Source organism: Myotis myotis, unplaced genomic scaffold (genome assembly GCF_014108235.1).
Source record: "Myotis myotis isolate mMyoMyo1 unplaced genomic scaffold, mMyoMyo1.p scaffold_m19_p_7, whole genome shotgun sequence".
Classification (NCBI taxonomy): Eukaryota; Metazoa; Chordata; class Mammalia; order Chiroptera; family Vespertilionidae; genus Myotis; species Myotis myotis.
Window position 1 is genome coordinate 66907660 of NW_023416379.1, and position 18978 is coordinate 66926637.

General features: G+C 38.2%; 1 protein-coding gene across 1 annotated transcript in view; it reads right to left on the reverse strand.

Moving 5' to 3' along the window:
- Nucleotides 1-18978, reverse strand: part of COL19A1 (collagen type XIX alpha 1 chain) — a 309008-nt gene that overhangs the window by 273198 nt on the left and 16832 nt on the right. The window contains exons 3-4 of the mRNA XM_036318274.1: nucleotides 10499-10573; nucleotides 9707-9806 (exon numbers count right to left, since the gene is read on the reverse strand). Coding sequence (XP_036174167.1) covers nucleotides 9707-9806; nucleotides 10499-10573 — 175 coding nt within the window. The remainder of the gene's footprint in view (nucleotides 1-9706; nucleotides 9807-10498; nucleotides 10574-18978) is intronic.

An 18978-nucleotide genomic window follows, 5' to 3' on the forward strand; every position in this document is an offset into this window, starting at 1 on the left:
TGGCTGAGTGGCACTCCCCCTGTGGGAGCGCACTGACCACCAGGGGGCAGCTTCTGCATTGAGTGTCTACCCCCTGGTGGTCAGTAAGCGTCATAGGGACCGGTCGTTCTGCTGTTTGGTTGATTTGCATATTAGCCTTTTATAATATAGGATGTTAACATCTCTGAATTTTCTGGAGAAAGGATAAGTTCTTGCGATATGTTCTTATGATGGAGGAGAACATATTTTCGTGCATTTTAAAACTCTATATAACAATATTCTTAAAATTCTGTTCTATCTAAGCTAGTATATATAACTTAACTAAGTTGTGCTTTATAAAGAATTTAGTAAATGTGAACTTGTCAGGCTTTTTTTCTTTCATCTTACAAATGTATGACTTAATGACCCACCTCATATTTTTGGTATGCCCAACTATAATTCAGGAAATACAGTGATGATTTAAGAGTTTATATGTAACAGTCAGTCAATCTCATATAAGTAGCTGGACAGCTTTTGAATTGAGTTGCATTTCCTTATATAGGAAACTATCAACAAGATAATAGAATGTCCCAAATGAAAATCCAAGGAGTGTATAAACAGTCATTCTTTATAGTTTAACTAGAGGCCCAATGCACGAAGATTCATGCAAGAATGGGCCTTGTTCCCCAGCTGCCAGCACCGCCTTCACTCCGGCCCGAAGTGACCTGTCTGCCTTCCCATTCTGCCCAGAGGCCTGGAGCAGCTAGGGCAGTGCAGAATGCCTACATCATCGTCATGATGATGATGCAAGTGTCCCACTCCGCCCCCAGCTGCTCGGTACCTGCATATGCAAATTAACCAGCCATCTTTGTTGGGTTAATTTGCATACTTGCTCCTGATTGGCTGGTGGGGCTTCATGAAGGTACGGTCAATTTTCATCTTTCTCTTTTATTAGTGTAGATGGAATTATGAATTAATCATCCTGAAATATTCAGCAACTAGAAGCTTCACTATCACAATTTTGAGTTTTGGAATTTAACTGGTTTTTGTAACTTGGAGGGGTTCCAAATGAGATCAATAAAAATGAAACCTGGGTTAGAAAACAGACCCTTAAGAGGGAAGGGATGAAACTTAAAAAATCATCCTGTGTATGATACTTAAGAAAGGTTAGCCTTTATGAGACAAGGGGTGGGACTGAGTCCCATAGCCCATGCTGGAATGATAGAAGGAAGCACATCTCAGTTTCTTCTTGAGTCAAGGCAAGAGTTAAGTATAGCTTTTCCTTGCACTGTGTATCTCTCCAGCAGGGTCCAGAAGGCAAGACTAGATCCACATTCTTTAAACAATGTCATCCCAGAGCTTGGGAAAGTTCCCAGTCCATACTGATGTTCAATAAATGATTGCTGAATAAAACGATGAGCTCTAGACTAGACTCTATTCATTTCAGTGACTTATTGAATGCTACCTCTTACTCACCCTTCAGCAGAAGAGAACATTTCAGGAACCCCTAATACATACACAGTAATCTACAGATTTTACTTGTAATTGTTATGTTTTTAGTTTAAAAAATTTACTAAGTGCTTTTAAACTTAATAGAATTATAAAATCATGTCTAATGCTACTGAAAATATTGGGTAATATGCAGAAAAGATGGATAAAACAATGATGGAGCATAATTAGAAGTATATGTCAATATCTCTAAAAATGAACTAGGAATTCCACTTTGAAAAATAAATCCTATCGAAATAATCCTAAACACAGAGAGAAACAACTTTCCTGTATGTTGAAGTGTTATTTAAAATAATAAAAATCCTGAGGTTAAAGGTCCAGGTAGAAAAGACAAGCCCCTGGGGTCAATCCTTCAACAGCAGCAAAGATGGGGCACAGACTATGCTGCATTACCCATAGCAATTTTCCCCACATTCAGGATTGTTTACAAGGGAATTCTTAAGGTCCAGGGAACTTAACACCTCCAAAACACTACACATCTTCCAAATATATAATCTGTGGCTTCCTAGTTACTGAGGATTACTTTATTTATAAAAACATAAAGTGCAGAGACAGACAAAATGGGGGCGGAATAGTCGGACGTGTCCAGAGCCTTGTCCCGGAGCAGATAGAATGAGCAACTAAATGGAATAACATCCAACCCGAATTGGCAAAGTAGACACAGCTGGTAAGAAAATTCGCAGCCAGGAGGGCAGAGGATGCCTGGAGAATGGTAAAATCAGGGATCTGGGCTGGAGAGAACTGCGAGACCTCCAAGCCCAGAGGGTCAGAGGGAAACCTCATGGCACCAAGGCCTTGGGACAGGCATAGTGTCTGACTGTGGAAAGGAGGTCTGCAGGACTGCTCGCAGCAGGGGATTCTAGATCTGGGTCCACAGTCATGAAAGACTGAGCACAGAGGGGGCAGCCATCAGGCTGCGCCATGCCCTGCCTGGGTGATGGGGGAGGGGCTTGCAGTGGTGTAGCTCTTTTCCCTCTTTTTGGTCTTTGCTTCTATTCGCTGAACCTAGTTCATAGGACCTTTCAAATACAGACACTCATCCATTGCTGAGGTGCAGTTGGAGGTGCAGACTTGTGGAGTCTGGGGAAAGGAGAGGGTCGGGGACAGGTGGCCGTGAATCTGGCGCTGAGTTATATCTGAGGTACCAGACCTAGGCAAGCCATTTTCTCCTAAAGAGATAACCCCTCCCTGCAGTCTCCAGGCAAACAATACAGCCACACCCAGACTACACCCTGAGTGGCACAAAGGATACAAAAAAAAAGTCTGAATAGTCCCTCAGAGCCCTCAGGGACTGGCCTAAAGAGAGGTCTTCAGTCCCAGCTACAGGAAACTGAGAAGTGGCAGACAGTACCTAAGAGTGGTATCTTAAACCAGCCAAAGGAACAATACTTCACTTTTTCATTTTTTTAACTTCTTTTTTTAAAAATATATTTTATTGATTTTTTACAGAGAGGATGGGAGAGGGATAGAGAGTTAGAAACAGCGATGAGAGAGAAACATCGATCAGCTGCCTCCTGCACACCCACTACTGGGGATGTGCCTGCAACCAAGGTACATGCCCTTGACTGGAATGGAGCCTGGGATCCTTCAGTCCGCAGGCCGATGCTCTATCCGCTGAGCCAAACCAGTTAGAACCACTTTTTCATTTTTATTTTATTATTTAGTTTTCTTTTCCTTTTTTCTTTTGTTTATTTTTTATTTCTTTTTGCATTATTTTTTCATCATTCAATTTTTTTTATTTTATCCTATTTTTTTAATTATTTTTTTCAATTTTTTCTTTTCTTTCTCTTTCTTCTTATCGACTCATCCTCTTTCTACTTCCTCTATACTGAACTGAGGTCCTCTCTGTATTCATCCACTTCCTTAACCTTACTTTCAGAATATAAGATTCTGCACCCACCCTCTTTATTGGGTATTTGGTGTTTGTATGTTTTGGTTTATCTGTTTGTTCTCTAGTGTTTTCTCCCCATATATATTTTTTTCCCATTTTCTTCCTTTTCTTTTCTCTTATACCATTTTTACTCTCTTTGATATCATTTGTGCTCTCTTTTCTCTCCCATAATTATATTTTCTCTAGTGGTCATTTATATTGGGGTTATCAGTGTCCTGAGTACATTCGTGTTTTGTTCCCTTTGTGTCATGTCTTGTCAAGGTGAATTTTTTCCTGTTTGGCCAATGAGGTAGAGAGAAAGCCACATAACCAGACACCCAAAGAGGAGACTCCATCCACGAACAGGTCAATAACACTCCAGACCCAAGTACAGAGGCAGGAAGAAGGTGGCAGTGAGGGAGAGAGCATGAGTGAATGAGGAGCAAAAGAGGAGTGTGTGGACGTGTGTGGTGTGTGTGTGTGTGTATGTGTGTGTGTGTGTGTGTGTGTGTGTGTTTATGAGGCACAGTTAGATCCTACAGGACCTTCAGGGACAGGCTGACCAGAGCAGCATTACATCAGAAAGATCATACACCATGACCAAGTAGGATTTATCCCAGGGATGTAAGGATGATATAATATCCGCAAATCAATAAACATGATACATCACATAAACAAATTGAGAGGTAAAAATCATATAGCCATATCAATTGATGCAGAAAAAGCATTTGACAAAATCCAACACCACTTTTTGATAAAATCCCTCAGCAAAATTGGAATAGAGGGATCCTACCTCAACATAACAAAAGCCTTATATGAAAAACCTACAGCCAACATCATACTTAATGGGCAAAAGCTAAAACCAGTTCACCTAAGAATAGGAATGAGATAGGAATGCCCACTTTCACCACTCCTGTTCAACATAGTTCTGGAAGTGCTAGCCATAGCAATTAGACAAGAAGAAGAAATAAAAGGTATCCAAATTGGAAAACAAAACATAAAACTGTCATTATTCACAGATGACATGATACTGTACATAGAAAACCCTAAAGACTTCATTTAAAAAATTATTAGACTTAATAAAATGAATGTAGCAGGATACAAAATTAATGCCAATAAATAAATGGTATTTTTATACACCAATAGTGAACTTACAGAAAGAGAGATTCAAAAAACAATCCCATTTACCATCACACCAAAAAAATTAAAATACCTAGGAATAAATTTAACTAAGGAAGTAAAAACCCTGTACTCAGAAAACTACAGGACACTGAAGAAAGAGATAGAGGAAGACATAAACAGATGGAAGAGCATACCATGTTCATGGATTGGTAGAATCAACATCATTAAAATGTCCATACTACCAAAAGCAATCTATAGATTCAATGCACTCCCCATTAAATTACCAACAGCATATTTCACAGACCTAGAACGAACTCTCCAAAAATTCATCTGGAATTTAAAAAAAGACCCCAAATTGCTGCAGCAATCCTGAGAAAGAAGAACAATGTAGGATGGATCTCAATACCAGATATCAAGATGTATTACAAAGCCACTGTTCTCAAAACTGCCTGGTACTGGCACAAGAACAGACATATAGATCAATGGAAGAGAATAGAGAACCCAGAAATCAACCCGAACCAATATGCTCAATTAATATTTGACAAAGGAGGCAAGAACATACAATGGAGTCAAGACAGTCTCTCTAATAAATGGTGTTGGGAAAATTAGACAGATACATGCAAAAAGATGAAACTAGACCACCAACTCACACCATACACAAAAATAAACTCAAAATGGATAAAAGACTTAAACATAAGACAGGAAATCATAAAAATATTAGAGGAACCCACAGGCAGCAAAATCTCAGACATATGCTGAAGCAGTATCTTTACTGATACAGCTCCTAGGGCAATGGAAACTAAAGAGAAAATAAACAAATGGGACTACATCAAAATAAAAAGCTTCTGCACAGCAAAAGAAACCATCAACAAAACAACAAGAAAGCCCACTGCATGGGAGAACATATTTGCCAATGTTATCACCGATAAGGGTTTAATCTCTAACATTTATAGGGAACTCATACAACTTAACAAAAGGAAGATAAACAACCCAATCATAAAATGGGCAATGGATCTAAATAGATACTTTTCGAAAGAGGACATAAGGAAGGCCAAGAGACATATGAAAACATGCTCAAAGTCACTAATCATCTAAGAGATTCAAATCAAAATGATAATGTGGTACCATCTCTCACCTGTCAGAATTGCTATCATCAACAAATCAACAATGACAAGTGCTGGCAAGGATGTGGAGAAAAAGGAACCTTGGTGCACTGCCGGTGGGAATGCAGACTGGTGCAGCCACTGTGGAGAACAGTATTGAGTTTCCTCAAAAAACTAAAAATGGAACTCCCATTTGAACCAGTGATCCCACTTCTAGGAATATATCCCAAGAAACCAGAAACGCCAATCAGAATGGATATATGCACCCCTATGTTCACAGCAGCACAATTCACCACAGCTAAGATTTGGAAACAGCCTAAGTGCCCATCAGCAGATGAGTGGATTAAAAAACTGTGGTACATCTACACAATGGAATACTATGCTGCAGTAAAAAAGAAGGAATTCTTACCATTTGCAACAGCATGGATGGAATTGGAGAGCATTATGCTAAGCAAAATAAGCCAGTCAGAGAAAGATAAATATCACATGATGTCACTCATTTGTGGAATATAATGAACAACATAAACTGATGAACAAAAACAGATCCAGAGACAGAGAAGCATCAATCAGACCATCAAACCTTAGAGGGAAGGCAGGGGAGGATGGGGGTAAGGGGGAGAAGTCAACCAAAGGATTTGTACACATTGTATAAGCCTAACCAATGGACACAGACACCAGAGGGTGAGGGCATGAGCGGGGTGGTGGGGGCAATGGGGGGATAAGGACACATATGTAATACCTTAATCAATAAAGAGAAAATATTTTAAAAAAGAAATTGTGATAAGATGATCATAACTGACTAAAAAAAAAGAAACTAAGAATTCAGAATGAAATAAAAATCAACAACCATGAAAAGCCAAAAAAAAAACAAAGTGCAAATGAGACTATCTTCTACCAGATCTTTTTTTTTTTTTTTTTACCATGTAAAGCTGTGAAACTGAATGGTCCTTGCTTTCAGAAAGCAACCCCCAATTTTATGAAAGAGAGAGCGATGCCTCTTCCCTGGAGAAGTAGCAAAAGCTAAGGGACCATATCTGTGAATTATGCCACTGTGTCTAGCTCATAAAATCTTATTAAAATCAATCTGTGTTGGTTATCTTTTCACACATAACCTCATTTCCCCATTCTTGGGAACTGTTTCAGCTGTAAAAGCCAACACGTTATTCACTGGAATCATTCTAAACCAGTGAAGCTACAGACGTGAAACACATATGAGCATTCCCTTCTCCCCTCTTTTTGCTAATGGATCATAGCACTCTCACCCCCCTGAACCCCAAATGGACTCAGAGTCTTTCTCAACATAGTATTCCATATAGCTGCTAGGTATCAATCATAGAACCTGAGAGAGAAGACTCTTTACCACCTTTGAATTCAATAATAAATCAGGGCATCCCCTTCCCTGGTGCATTCACAATTGATTGATTTCCCCCATTGGCTAGTAAAAATAGGGTGTGCAAGTTGCCCCTTCAGAATCACCAGTGTACAGAAATTCAACATTCATCAACTCTTCTAAAATATCCAACTACTAAGACATTTTTATTTTAAATGTGTATCTATAGACGCAACCAAAAAACCTGTAAGGACTATTTCATACTGAGAAAATAAGGTGCTCCACAGTATACACATGTTTTGTGTATATTTTATCTCAAAACTTCAACATTTTTCCCTGATAAATGCCAAAACACAATTTAAAGGTAATTGGAATATGATAATCTATGGTATAGGTCTCTTTCAATATGTATAGAAATAATGAATTATTTATTTCACATAACAAGGGATATTGGAAGATACAAGAAGTCAAGGAATTATTTTTCTTAAAAGATAATTCTAGGAAACTAGGCAGCATGTACCCAGAATCTTTGAAGAACCCAAATACATACGATTTGCTATCCCAAGGAATACTGAAGAAATGGACATGAATTTAAAATAAAACCAAGCACATAAAGTCCCTCAGATGTTCCCTGAGCTCATGCCACCCTGAAGTGTATAACATTTATTTGAAGGACCCTTGCAAGAACAGCCTGTGGGATCACCACATTAAGCTAGGCTTTAGGTACCAAGTGTGCCCAACAGGTAGGTATCTGACCAACACACTCAGTAGATCCCTCCCTTCATAATTCTCACCTGGAAGATAAAAACAAGCTCAGGCACAGAAAGAAACCCCATTTTTCATATAAGATAGCATCTGACTTTTCCCATGCTAATTCTGCAAAGGCAGCTTATTTACAAATATATAAATAGCTGCAACTTTACTCCAGTCTCATTGAAAAACCAAAATGGCATCATGCAGGAGAAGCATCCTAGCACACTTGGCTCAGTGAGTGAAATTAGGTGGAGATGTGCCAAGCTACTTGACACTTGCTAGTCAGCTTAACCAGATACCCTCCAGTTTCCTGTAGTGGAGGTACTGGGGCTCTGCTACGCAGAGTCAGAGAATTCACTTATGCTGATTGCCTAGGGATTACATAGTGATTTAGAGCCAAGAGTGGGGAAATAAATTTCTAGTTGTACCTAATATTTATTATCACACCTAGTCAAAGAGGAATAGCATTACCTAAACGGGGCAGCAAAATTTCCAATATAACTACTTACAATTAGCTAAGTTTTCCTATGTACAGGCCCCATGAATTTCAAAAAGATTTATCACTCCAATCCTGTAGCCACTCGGCCAAAATTTCAGGGGTTTAAATCATTAAGAAGTGGGCATGAAAGAAAATACATCTTAATTTTTGGAAGAGAATTTATTGACTTTCTTAAATTCATTAATTAAATTTAACTACTAGTAAAAAAAATATATATATATATATACATATATATATATGAAATATATATGAGATACATATTAACTTGATTTTACTGCATATGACTGTCCAATCATGAAACTGCCTTGCCCTGAGGGTTTCATGCCTACATGTGAAGCCACCTAAAATCCACTCACAATAGTTACAGCTGCTGAAGTGCCCCACCTGACGATCACTCATTATACCCCTCAGTATCAAATTACTCTCTTCCTTTACGCTTAATTTTTTACTAATTAATAAGCAATTTACTTCTAACGAACCATATCGTTAAACTAAAAGTATCTAAATTACCACAAAATAAAAGGTCTAAAGAGATTTTTCTCAAAAAAAAAAAAAAAGCAAGTTAAAAACATGGTTTATATGGAGCATCTAAGGATAGGCAATAAGATGAGAATTCAAATGCTGAGATTCTCAACAACCATGTCTGGCAACATAAATATTAGGCTACCCAACAGGACATGAAACATTCATATATGCTTTCACACAAGAACAGCTATGCTGCATTTTAAACCAAATAGAATTTTGATGCCTTTTTCATTGCAGTGTATTCATATACTAAAATGTTCATCTTGGACTACTAGACTAAATATCATGACCATATATGCTAGATCTGCCTTTCTGGTGGCTCAAGCTTTCTGAATTACTATTTATCCACCCTCCAATGACATATAGCTACCCATATGAGGAATTAATTATTACCCAGAATAGTTACTGACCAATTGTCAGTATTTAAATGGAAAGTGACTCTTTTTTTAATCCCAAGTTTATTGGGGGGAAAAAATAGAATAGTAAAAATAAGAAAGGAAACCTTTGATAAAACTATTTTGAAATGAAACAAGTATCAAGACCAAAAATAAAACTGAAAAACAGTTTTTCTCTACTATTTACTCTACACAACATATAAAATAAATACCTAAGGGCTACATTCTTTTATTTTAATTTATTATGAAGCTTATGTACATGCATAAAACATATAGAAATAAATATAATAAATCTAAGCTTTTTGTCTCCAAGTCTACATTGTGCCTTATGTTTACATTTTAAAATCTAATGTTGGTCATGTCTACTTTAAATCAAAATATTCCTTCAAGAAACAAACTTATTTGCTATTCTCTGAAGATTATGCCACTATCTGTATGTGTAAGTGGTATTTACACCATAGAGCAAGATCAGATTGCAAAGATTATTAAAAACAACAGATTTATAAACAGAACATTTATCCCAGCATTCAAGCAAGTATGACAGTAGTTCGATGTTTTATTTTTTAACAAATTATTTGGGATCCCATTAGAAAATAGTTTATGTGGTATTATTTCAATATAAAGAAAATTTATTTTACTTACATGGTATCTCTAATAAGAAGTGCACTTCCCAATTTGAAACAGGTTTTATCACCTTCACAAAATGCACGTCGCAAAGAAAAGCTCTCTCCTAGATCAAAACCTGTAAAATATAACATGATTTAATCCAGCAGTTTTAATAAATTTAGTAAATTCACAACAATACTGACTTTTAAATAAGATTTTTTTCCTTGTCCTTATCCATGCACTGATTTATTTCAACTAAAGCCCTGCTGTTTGGGATTAGCAACATTTCTTTATTTCATTTTTACTCTTTTTGGGATGTAGAAAAATAAAATATGTTTCAAAAGACTAAAATATTAATTTTCTTTGACCCAAGGAATTATCCTAAGTAAATAATCAGAATAGTTCACTGTAACCATTCTGATAACTAAAGACAGAAAGTCAGTTAAGTAAAAATTATTACCACCATTCAACTGAAAACTAAGCAGCCTTTTAAAAAATGTAATACTTCAGAAAAATATATATTAATGTGGGGAAATGTAGAGAGATCTTCTTTCTCATAAATTTTCTTTTTTCAGAACCTCTACAATGTATACAACTATAATCTTAAATAACCTTTTTTCTCCAAAAGGTTGAGTTGTTGTTGGTCTTAAAACAATACAGAAATCTGTTTTTAGCATATTTTCTACATCACCCATCTTCTTTGCTTTTAATTTTTTATATTGATGTCATCATCTTAAATTACAATGTCAAGGAATCACCTACAATATATTACATATTTGGTGATAATTTGACCCAGCATGTGTCTTTGTAAAGGATTATAATGCTTACCTGAAACTTCAAGTTTATCTCTGTTGTCTTGGAAAAACTGATGTCCCTCTGTTCTCAGTATAGCACACTGTTTTTCTATTAAAAAGAAAAAGTACTAAGGATTTCCTATCAACTTTTTCAAATAAATTTGAATCACACAATATAACCATAAACTTAAAAATGGGAATAAATTAAACCAATTTATTAAATCTCTTTAAAATGAGGATAAGAAAATTACCTACCTAATAGTGTGTTTGTGAAGATTACATGAAGTTATTTATGTATGTGAGGTGCTCAGAACAGTACCTGCTATGCAGTAGATGGTTATTAGTGTTAGCTATTATTACTATTACTATTATTGTTACTATTATTACTATTATCATTATTATTCCAACATTCTAATTGTTGCTATATACTTGACATTAGGAAATTATCTGGCTTTATCATCATTAAATTTTCATATTCAAAGTACATTCCAATATTAAAACAAGTGAACTACCATTATATTTCTTTTCTCTTCTTTTTTCCATCACCATTTATCCCTCTATGTCAGTGATGGTGAATCTATGACACGTGTGTCAGAGGTGACACACGAACTCTTTTTTTGGTTGATTTTTCTTTGTTAAATGGCATTTATATATATAAAATAAATATCAAAAATATAAATCTTTGTTTTACTATGGTTGCAAATATCAAAAAATTTCTATATGTGACACAGCACCAGAGTTAATTTAGGGTTTTTCAAAATGCTGACACGCCGAGCTCAAAAGGTTTGCTATCACTGCTTTATGTCCTCCACCACCTCCACCTCCACCTCCAACACCACAATCACCACACTGTTTATTTTAACATGACTTTAATTCAGATTTTGGTGCCAGGTGACATTAAACTTTAAACAGAAGGGGGCTAATATGGACAGGTTGAGTGTTCAAAATTCATATGTTGAGGCATTAATCCATAATGTAATAGTATTTGGAGGTAGGGCCTTAAGAGGAAATTAATTTGGGGGGAGGTCATAGCAGTGGGGCCCCCATGATGGAATTGGTGTCCTTCTTTATCAGGGGATGGAGAGAGCTCTTTCTCTGTCATGTGAGGAAACCAGAAAGAGGACCCTCACCAGAACTTCACCTCTCTAGTGGCCTGACTTTGGACTTCCCAGCCTCCAGAACTGCGTGAAATATATGTTTGATGATTAAGTCCCCCAGTCTATTACCACTGCCTTAGTCAGTTCAGCTATTCCTAGATAGACGTTATAAAAATAAAATTAAAAAGCAAAAGAGTGAAGTCCTCGCCCAGCTGGAGTGGCACAGTGGTTGAGCATCAACCTATGAACCAGGAGATCACAGTTCAATTCCCAGTCAAGGCACATGCCCTGGATGCGGACTCAATCCCCAACAGGGGGCATGCAGGAGGCAGCCAATCAATAATTCTCTCTCTTCATTGATGTTTCTATTTCTCTCTCCCTCTCCCTTCCTCTCTGAAATCAATAATTGTATATATCGTTTCTTTCTAAAGTGAAGGCCTCTACTATAAACAAAAGTGGCCTATAATGAGGGGGAAAAAAGAAAATCATTGAGAAAGTATTATGTGCTAAGACACTTAATAATATTCAAAGAAATAAAAGATACATTTTGTCTCTACTCAAAGCAAGTATACATTTTCAATAGTACCACGACACACTCAAACAGTAATGTACATGTAACACTAGCTTTTCATTATCTGGGTATATTTAAATCTCATTCAGGCTAGATTCTGGAAATGTAAATCACAACCTTAATTCTCCACATCTAAGACTCATGTTTGGGTTCAATGACCTAAAAGTTTTGAATTCAGAGGGGAGATAAACTGCTTAAAACCAAATTGACCTTCTGCTCTGTGGAAAATGAAATTACTGATTCTCCAGTTCTACTTCTGGGCTCCTGAGCCCTTTCTTTAACAAATACATCACAAAGGTCAGGGCATCACCTTAATATATTTAACCAGAATAATAAATCAAATTCTAAATAGTGCTACCATTTAATCAAAAGCTTTAATACACATAAAGGAAATTATAGCACAGAATAATTATGGATATTACTTAGTTAGCTACTATGGAAATTCCTACCTTAAAGATCTAAACATAACTGCAGGTCCTATATAATAGTGAAACTGGACATTTTGTAAACATTACCAATTTTTAAACTTGAATTCATAGTCACTTTTTTTTTGGTTGTTAATCCTTACCTGAGGAATTTTTCCCACTGATATTTTAGGGAGAGTAGAAGAGAGAGGGAAAGATAAACAGAAACATCGAAATGATAGAAACACATCGATTGTTTGCCTCCTGCATGAGCCCCTATCAGGGCCTGGGCCAGGGAGAAGCCTGCAACCAAGGTACGTACCCTTGACCAGAATCAAACCCGGGACCCTTTGGTCCACAGGCCAACCCTCTATCCACTGAGCCAAACCAGCTAGGGCAAGCATGTCAAACTCATGGTCCATGGCCACATGTGGCCCACAATAATATTTTTGTGGCCCAGCCAATATAATAGTATATAAGAAACTTTTTAATAAAAATTTTGTAACTTAATTTTTACAATATCCTGTTATACATAATTATTAATAACGAACTACAACATTCGCTAATGACTGATTACTATAATCGTGTTGCATTCATTTCCCTTATGCGCAGGCACACCATTTCAGCCAATTGCCCGTCATTAGGCTTAGACTACTTTTGCGCAACAGTAAATACTTCACTTTCAGAGAACAAGAAAAATGGGTTTATTTGCATTACACTTAATTTGTGCAGTTATTCAGTGTCTGGTAAGTTAATGTTCAATAAAAAATATTAATTTTTATTAAAATGTTCTATTATTTTATGTTAACGATTACTCATTTATTTCAGCTCTTTGTACTCAGCATGTCTCTATCAAAATAAACCTACATTTCTATGAAAATTGAAGCTTTTGTTTTTTTGTGGCCCATATAAACTTAAACCTTGTGTATTTGGCCCGGGCCATAGTCACTTTCATAAAAACCAAGCAACTCAGAAACTAAGATGGCGGCATAGGTAAACACCGGGAAATTGCCGCCTCTCACAACAATTGAAAATTACCGCAAAGGACAGAGCAAACATCATCCAGAACAACAGGAAGGCTGGCTGAGTGTAAATTCTACAACTAGAAGGAAAGAAAAGCACGCTGAGAGCCAGAGGCGCTGCGGAGGTGAAGTGCAGAGGTACGGCGTCTCGCGCGCGCGAGGAAAGGGGGTGGCACCTGAGGACGCGGCTGTCTTTTTGAATCACAAGCTCCCGACTGCTCTGAACTCCGGTTCCGGGAAGTCTCTGGGGACCCAGGACTCATACGGGGAGAAGCTGGTCTGTCCAGAGGCTTTTGCATGTGAATGTACCTAACTGCAGCCAAGCCAGGCAGACCCGGAACTTCCAAGAGAAGGCCCAAGGCCCCGCAGCGGCTTGCATTGCTTCACAGTTGAGCCTCTTTGTGGCTCCTGCTGTGTGGCCTCAGGCAGAGGCTGAATTAACACCTCCTTAGATCCAGGAACCACTGTACCCAGTGGTCAGAGGGGGACCATCCAGATTGCAACTCCTCAGATCCATAAGGGACACACTCAGGGAGCAGACTCAGTGAGCACCAAAGCCCCACTGAAGCAAGTCTTGCCCCAGAGGGGTGTCTTCAGCACAGAAGTTCTCCCACTTTAGACACAGCTGATTCTCACAGCCAATTGGCCTGGAGGTCAATTCCTCCCAGTGATCCTACAACAACCAAGGCACCAAGAGTGCACCAAGAGTGTCCTCCCCAGGTAACTGGGGAGGCTGAGCTACTGGGCCCTACAGGACACCTGGCGCGCAGGGCCACTCTATCAACACAGGGAAGCTGCCAAAATGTGGAGACAAAGAAACAGGTCACAAATGGCAGAAATGGAGGAAAGCAAACGACTGGATATAGAGTTCAAGGCCACGTTTATAAGGTTTTTCAAGAATTTTATGGAAACCGCCAATAAATTTAATGAATCCCTCAATAAGTATAGTGAGACCATGGAGGACATGAAAAAGGACCAACTAGAAATTAAGCATACACTGACTGAAATAAAGAATAATTTACAGAGATCCAACAGCAGACAAGAGGATCCCAAGAATCAAGTCAAAGATTTGAAATACAAAGAAACAAAAAATACCCAACCGAAAAAGAAAAAAGAAAAGAGATTCCAAAAATATGAAGATAGTGCAAGGAACCTCTGGGACAACTTCAAGCGTACCAACATCAGAATTATAGGGGTACCAGAAGGAGAGAGAGGGCAAGATATTGAAAACCTTTTTGAAGAAATAATGACAGAAAACTTCCCCTACCTGGTGAAAGAAATGGACTTACAAGTCCAGGAAGCGCAGAGAACCCCAAACAAAAGGAATCCAAAGAGGACCACACCAAGACACATCATAATTAAAATGCCAAGAGCAAAAGATAAAGAGAGAATCTTAAAAGCAGCAAGAGAAAGACAGTCAGTTACCTACAAGGGAGTACCCATACGACTGTCAGCTGATTTCTCAACAGAAACCATGCAGGCCAGAAGAGAGTGGCAAGAAATATTCAAAGTGATGAATAGCATGAACCTGCAACCAAGATTACTTTATCCAGCAAAGCTATCATTCAGAATAGAAGGTCAGATAAAGAGCTTCACGGATAAGAAAAAGCTAAAGGAGTTCATCACCACCAAACCAGCATTATATGAAATGCTGAAAGGTATTCTTTAAGAAGAGAAAGAAGAAAAAGGAACTCTTACCATTTGCCACAGCATGGATGGAACTGGAGAGCGGATAAATACCACAGGATCTCACTCATTTGTGGAATATAATAAACAACATAAACTGATGAACAAGGACTGATCCAGAGACGGAGAGGCATTGATTGGACTGTCCGGCCTTGGAGGGAAGGTAGGGGAGGGTGGGGGTACGGGGGAAAGATCAACCAAAGGACTTGTATGCAAGCATATAGGCCTAATCAATGGACATGGACAACGGGGGGGGGGGGGTGAGGGCATGAGCGGGGGGTGGGGGAGTGGGGGGGTAGAGGGTAACGTGGGGACAAGGACACATATGTAATATCTTAATCAATAAAAAATATATTAAAAAAAAAATAGACACAACAGCCCTAACCAGTTTGGCTCAGTGGATAGAGCATCGGCCTTCAGACTGAAAGGTCCCAGGTTCAATTCTGGTCAAGGGCATATACCTTGGTTGCAGGCACATCCCCAGCAGGAAGTGTGCAGGAAAAAACAAAACAAAAAACCAAGCAACTCATCAAGATCTCTGCACCAAAAGCCTAAGTAACTGAAAAGATTAGCCAGAGTATTTAGATGGGAAGATTCAATATTGTTAAGCTGTCAATTGTCAACTTATTTCCAGGTTCAATGCAATACCAATTAAAATCCCAAACGAGTGTGTGTGAGTGTATGAGTGTGTGTGTGTGTGTGTGTGTGTGTGTGTGTGTGTGTGTGTGTGTGTTTGAACTAACAAGTTGATTCTCAAATTTATATGGAACTACAAAAAAAAACTAACATAGCTAAGGCAAAATCAAAGAAGAATAAGCTAGAAAATTACAGTCAGATATCAGGAATTTTTATAACATAGTATTTGTTGGTACACATATAGATAAATAGATCAATGAAACAAAGTGTCTAAAAACAGACCTTACATATCTGATCTCCTTGTCTACCATAAAAGGGCTACTGATATACAGTGGAAAAAGAATCGTCCTGCAATAAATGGTTCTGGGTCAACTGGATCTCTATGTAGGAAAACAACTAAACCTTGACCCTTACCTCACACCATGCACAGAAATTAATTAGAGATTATCTTAGACATAACTTTAAAGGGTAAAACAATAAAGAAAAAAAACATAAAAACTTCATGAACTTGGGGTGGCAAAGATTTTTTAAAAGGGATGCAGAAAGTACTAATTATAAAAGATAGATAAAATGAACTTCATTAAAATGAAAATATTTATTAATCAAAAGACAACATTAAAAGAGCAAAAAGGCAAGCCACAGACTAGGAACTACAGACTATTACAACACATATCCTATAAAGTATCTTATCCAGAATATACAAAGACTCTCACAAACCAATAAGAAAAAGATTAAAGCCCTATTTTGAAAATACACACACACACACAAACACAACTTAAGCACATCACAAAAAAGAATATCCAAACTGTCAACCTGCATATGAAAGGTTGCTCAACATCTTTAGTAATCAGGGAAATGCAAAGTAAAACCAAAATGAGATACAACTAAATGGCTAAAATTTAAAGAACTGACAGCACTAAGTGCTGATGAGGAGGTGGAGCAAGGAGAACTCTCCTACATTGCTGTAGGAGTAGAAACAGTACAACCACCTTAGAAAACTGTTTGGCAGCATTTACAAAAGCTAAATAAAGCTTAACTCTATGACCTAGATATTCAATGACCTAAGAGAAATAGGGAAAGCACATTGGACCAGAATATAACAAAAATAATACAGAAAAGTGACCAAACAAGAAAAAAGAGAGGGAGAGGAAGAAAGCTATTTTAACAGAGATCACAAAAGGTCACAGAATCTTCACTGCTTATTTTGTTTCCAAAGCTATTCCTCCAAAGGAGAGAACACTAATGGAGGAGGGATGCCTTTACTGAACATTTGTGAAGCTTTCCTCCACTTAGTCACAAAGTGCCTTGATCAGTAGCACCATGCTTACATGGTGCCATGCTGAACATGAGAAATTCTTGAAAACACAAAATAATATTTTCTATATGACAGCATACTTTCTACTCTAAATTTCAGAGTGCAATGTTTGTCAATTGGTAAAAACCAAATTTCAGAATTTTTTTTTCTTGAAATTAATATAAAACTAGTTTAAAATGGTTTATATCAGCGGTTCTCAACCTATGGGTCGCGACCCCTTTGGGGGTCAAATGACCCTTTCACAGGGGTCGCCTAAATACATCCTGCATATCAGATATTTACATTATGATTCAGAACAGTAGCAAAATTACAGTTATGAAGTAGCAACAAAAATAATCTTATGGTTGGGCGGTCACCACAACATGAGGAACTGTATTAAAGGGTCACGGCATTAGAAAGATTGAGAACCACTGGTTTATATGTATAGTTTGGGGCCCAAGTTTATAACCAATTCAATCTAGACACTTGAAATTTTACCATAAGTAAAAAATATATATATATATATATATATATATATATATATATATGATTTAGATGGCATTCTATCATGGCTCTTTGTATTCAGTCATGTGGTTTTGTTTTTTGTTTGTTTTATTTTTGATGCTTTTCCTTATTCTGGTTTTATTCTGGTTTTAATGTTACTGTTGATGATAATTCGATATTTTATCTTAAAGGAAAGTAAGAGAAACAGAGGAACCTTTAATTAGCTATACAGTGGGGCCTTGACTTACGAGTTTAATTCATTCCGTGACGGAGCTCGTAACTCAAATTACTCGTATGTCAAATCTTGAAGTGAACGAGTGAGACACGTGATGCTGGGCTGATGTTGTGGCGTTCACTGTGACATTCACTGCGCCAACTAGCAGTGGGGTATCTGAAGCTGGCTCGTAACCCGAATTTTAGCTCACAACTCAAAGCAAAATCTCAGCCGAGAGACAGCTCGTATCTTGAAAAACATGTTAGTCGGGACACTTCGTAAGTCAAGGCCCCACTGAATCTACACTAATAAAAGAGAAAGATGCAAATTGACCATAACCCCGACACCCTTCCCATTGGCTAATCAGGGCAATATGCAAATTAACTGCCAACTAAGATGGCGGCCAGCAGCCAAGCAGCTGAAGCGAACAGGAGGCTTGCTTGCTCCAGTGATGGAGGAAGCCAAGGTTCCCCACCTGCTGCTGCCGGCCTCTGAGCTGCAGTCTAAGAAACAATTTTGCAATTATAGAAGCTAAACAAGCTCCAGATACCTGCTTTCAGCCAGCTTCAGCCTTAGAGCTTAGAGCGGCAGTGATGGCAACAGTGTTTCAATTATAGAAGCCAAACAAACTCCAGATAACTTCTATCAGCAGCCCAGGCCTCAAGCAGGTGCCGGCCTCAGAGCTAAAGCCAGCTCTCAGCTCCAGTGACAGCCATAGAAAGTAAATAAATACCAGAATTTTTAAAAAAAGAAAAAAAGGAGAGGGTGGGAGCTTCAGTCACCCACCAGCCTGAAAACGGCCCTCAGCCCCTCACCCAGACTGGCCAGGCACCCCAGTGGGGACTCCCACCCTGAAGGGAATGCGGGCAGCCTAAAAACAGCCATCATCCCCTCATCCAGGCTGGCCAGGCACCCCAGAGGGACCCCCACCCTGATCCGGGACACCCTTCAGGGCAAACCAGCCAGCCCCCACCGTGTACCAGGCCTCTATCCTATATAGTAAAAGGGTAATATGCAAACTGACCCTAACAGCAGAAGGACTGGGAATGACTGGTCACTATGACACATACTGACCACCAGGGGGCA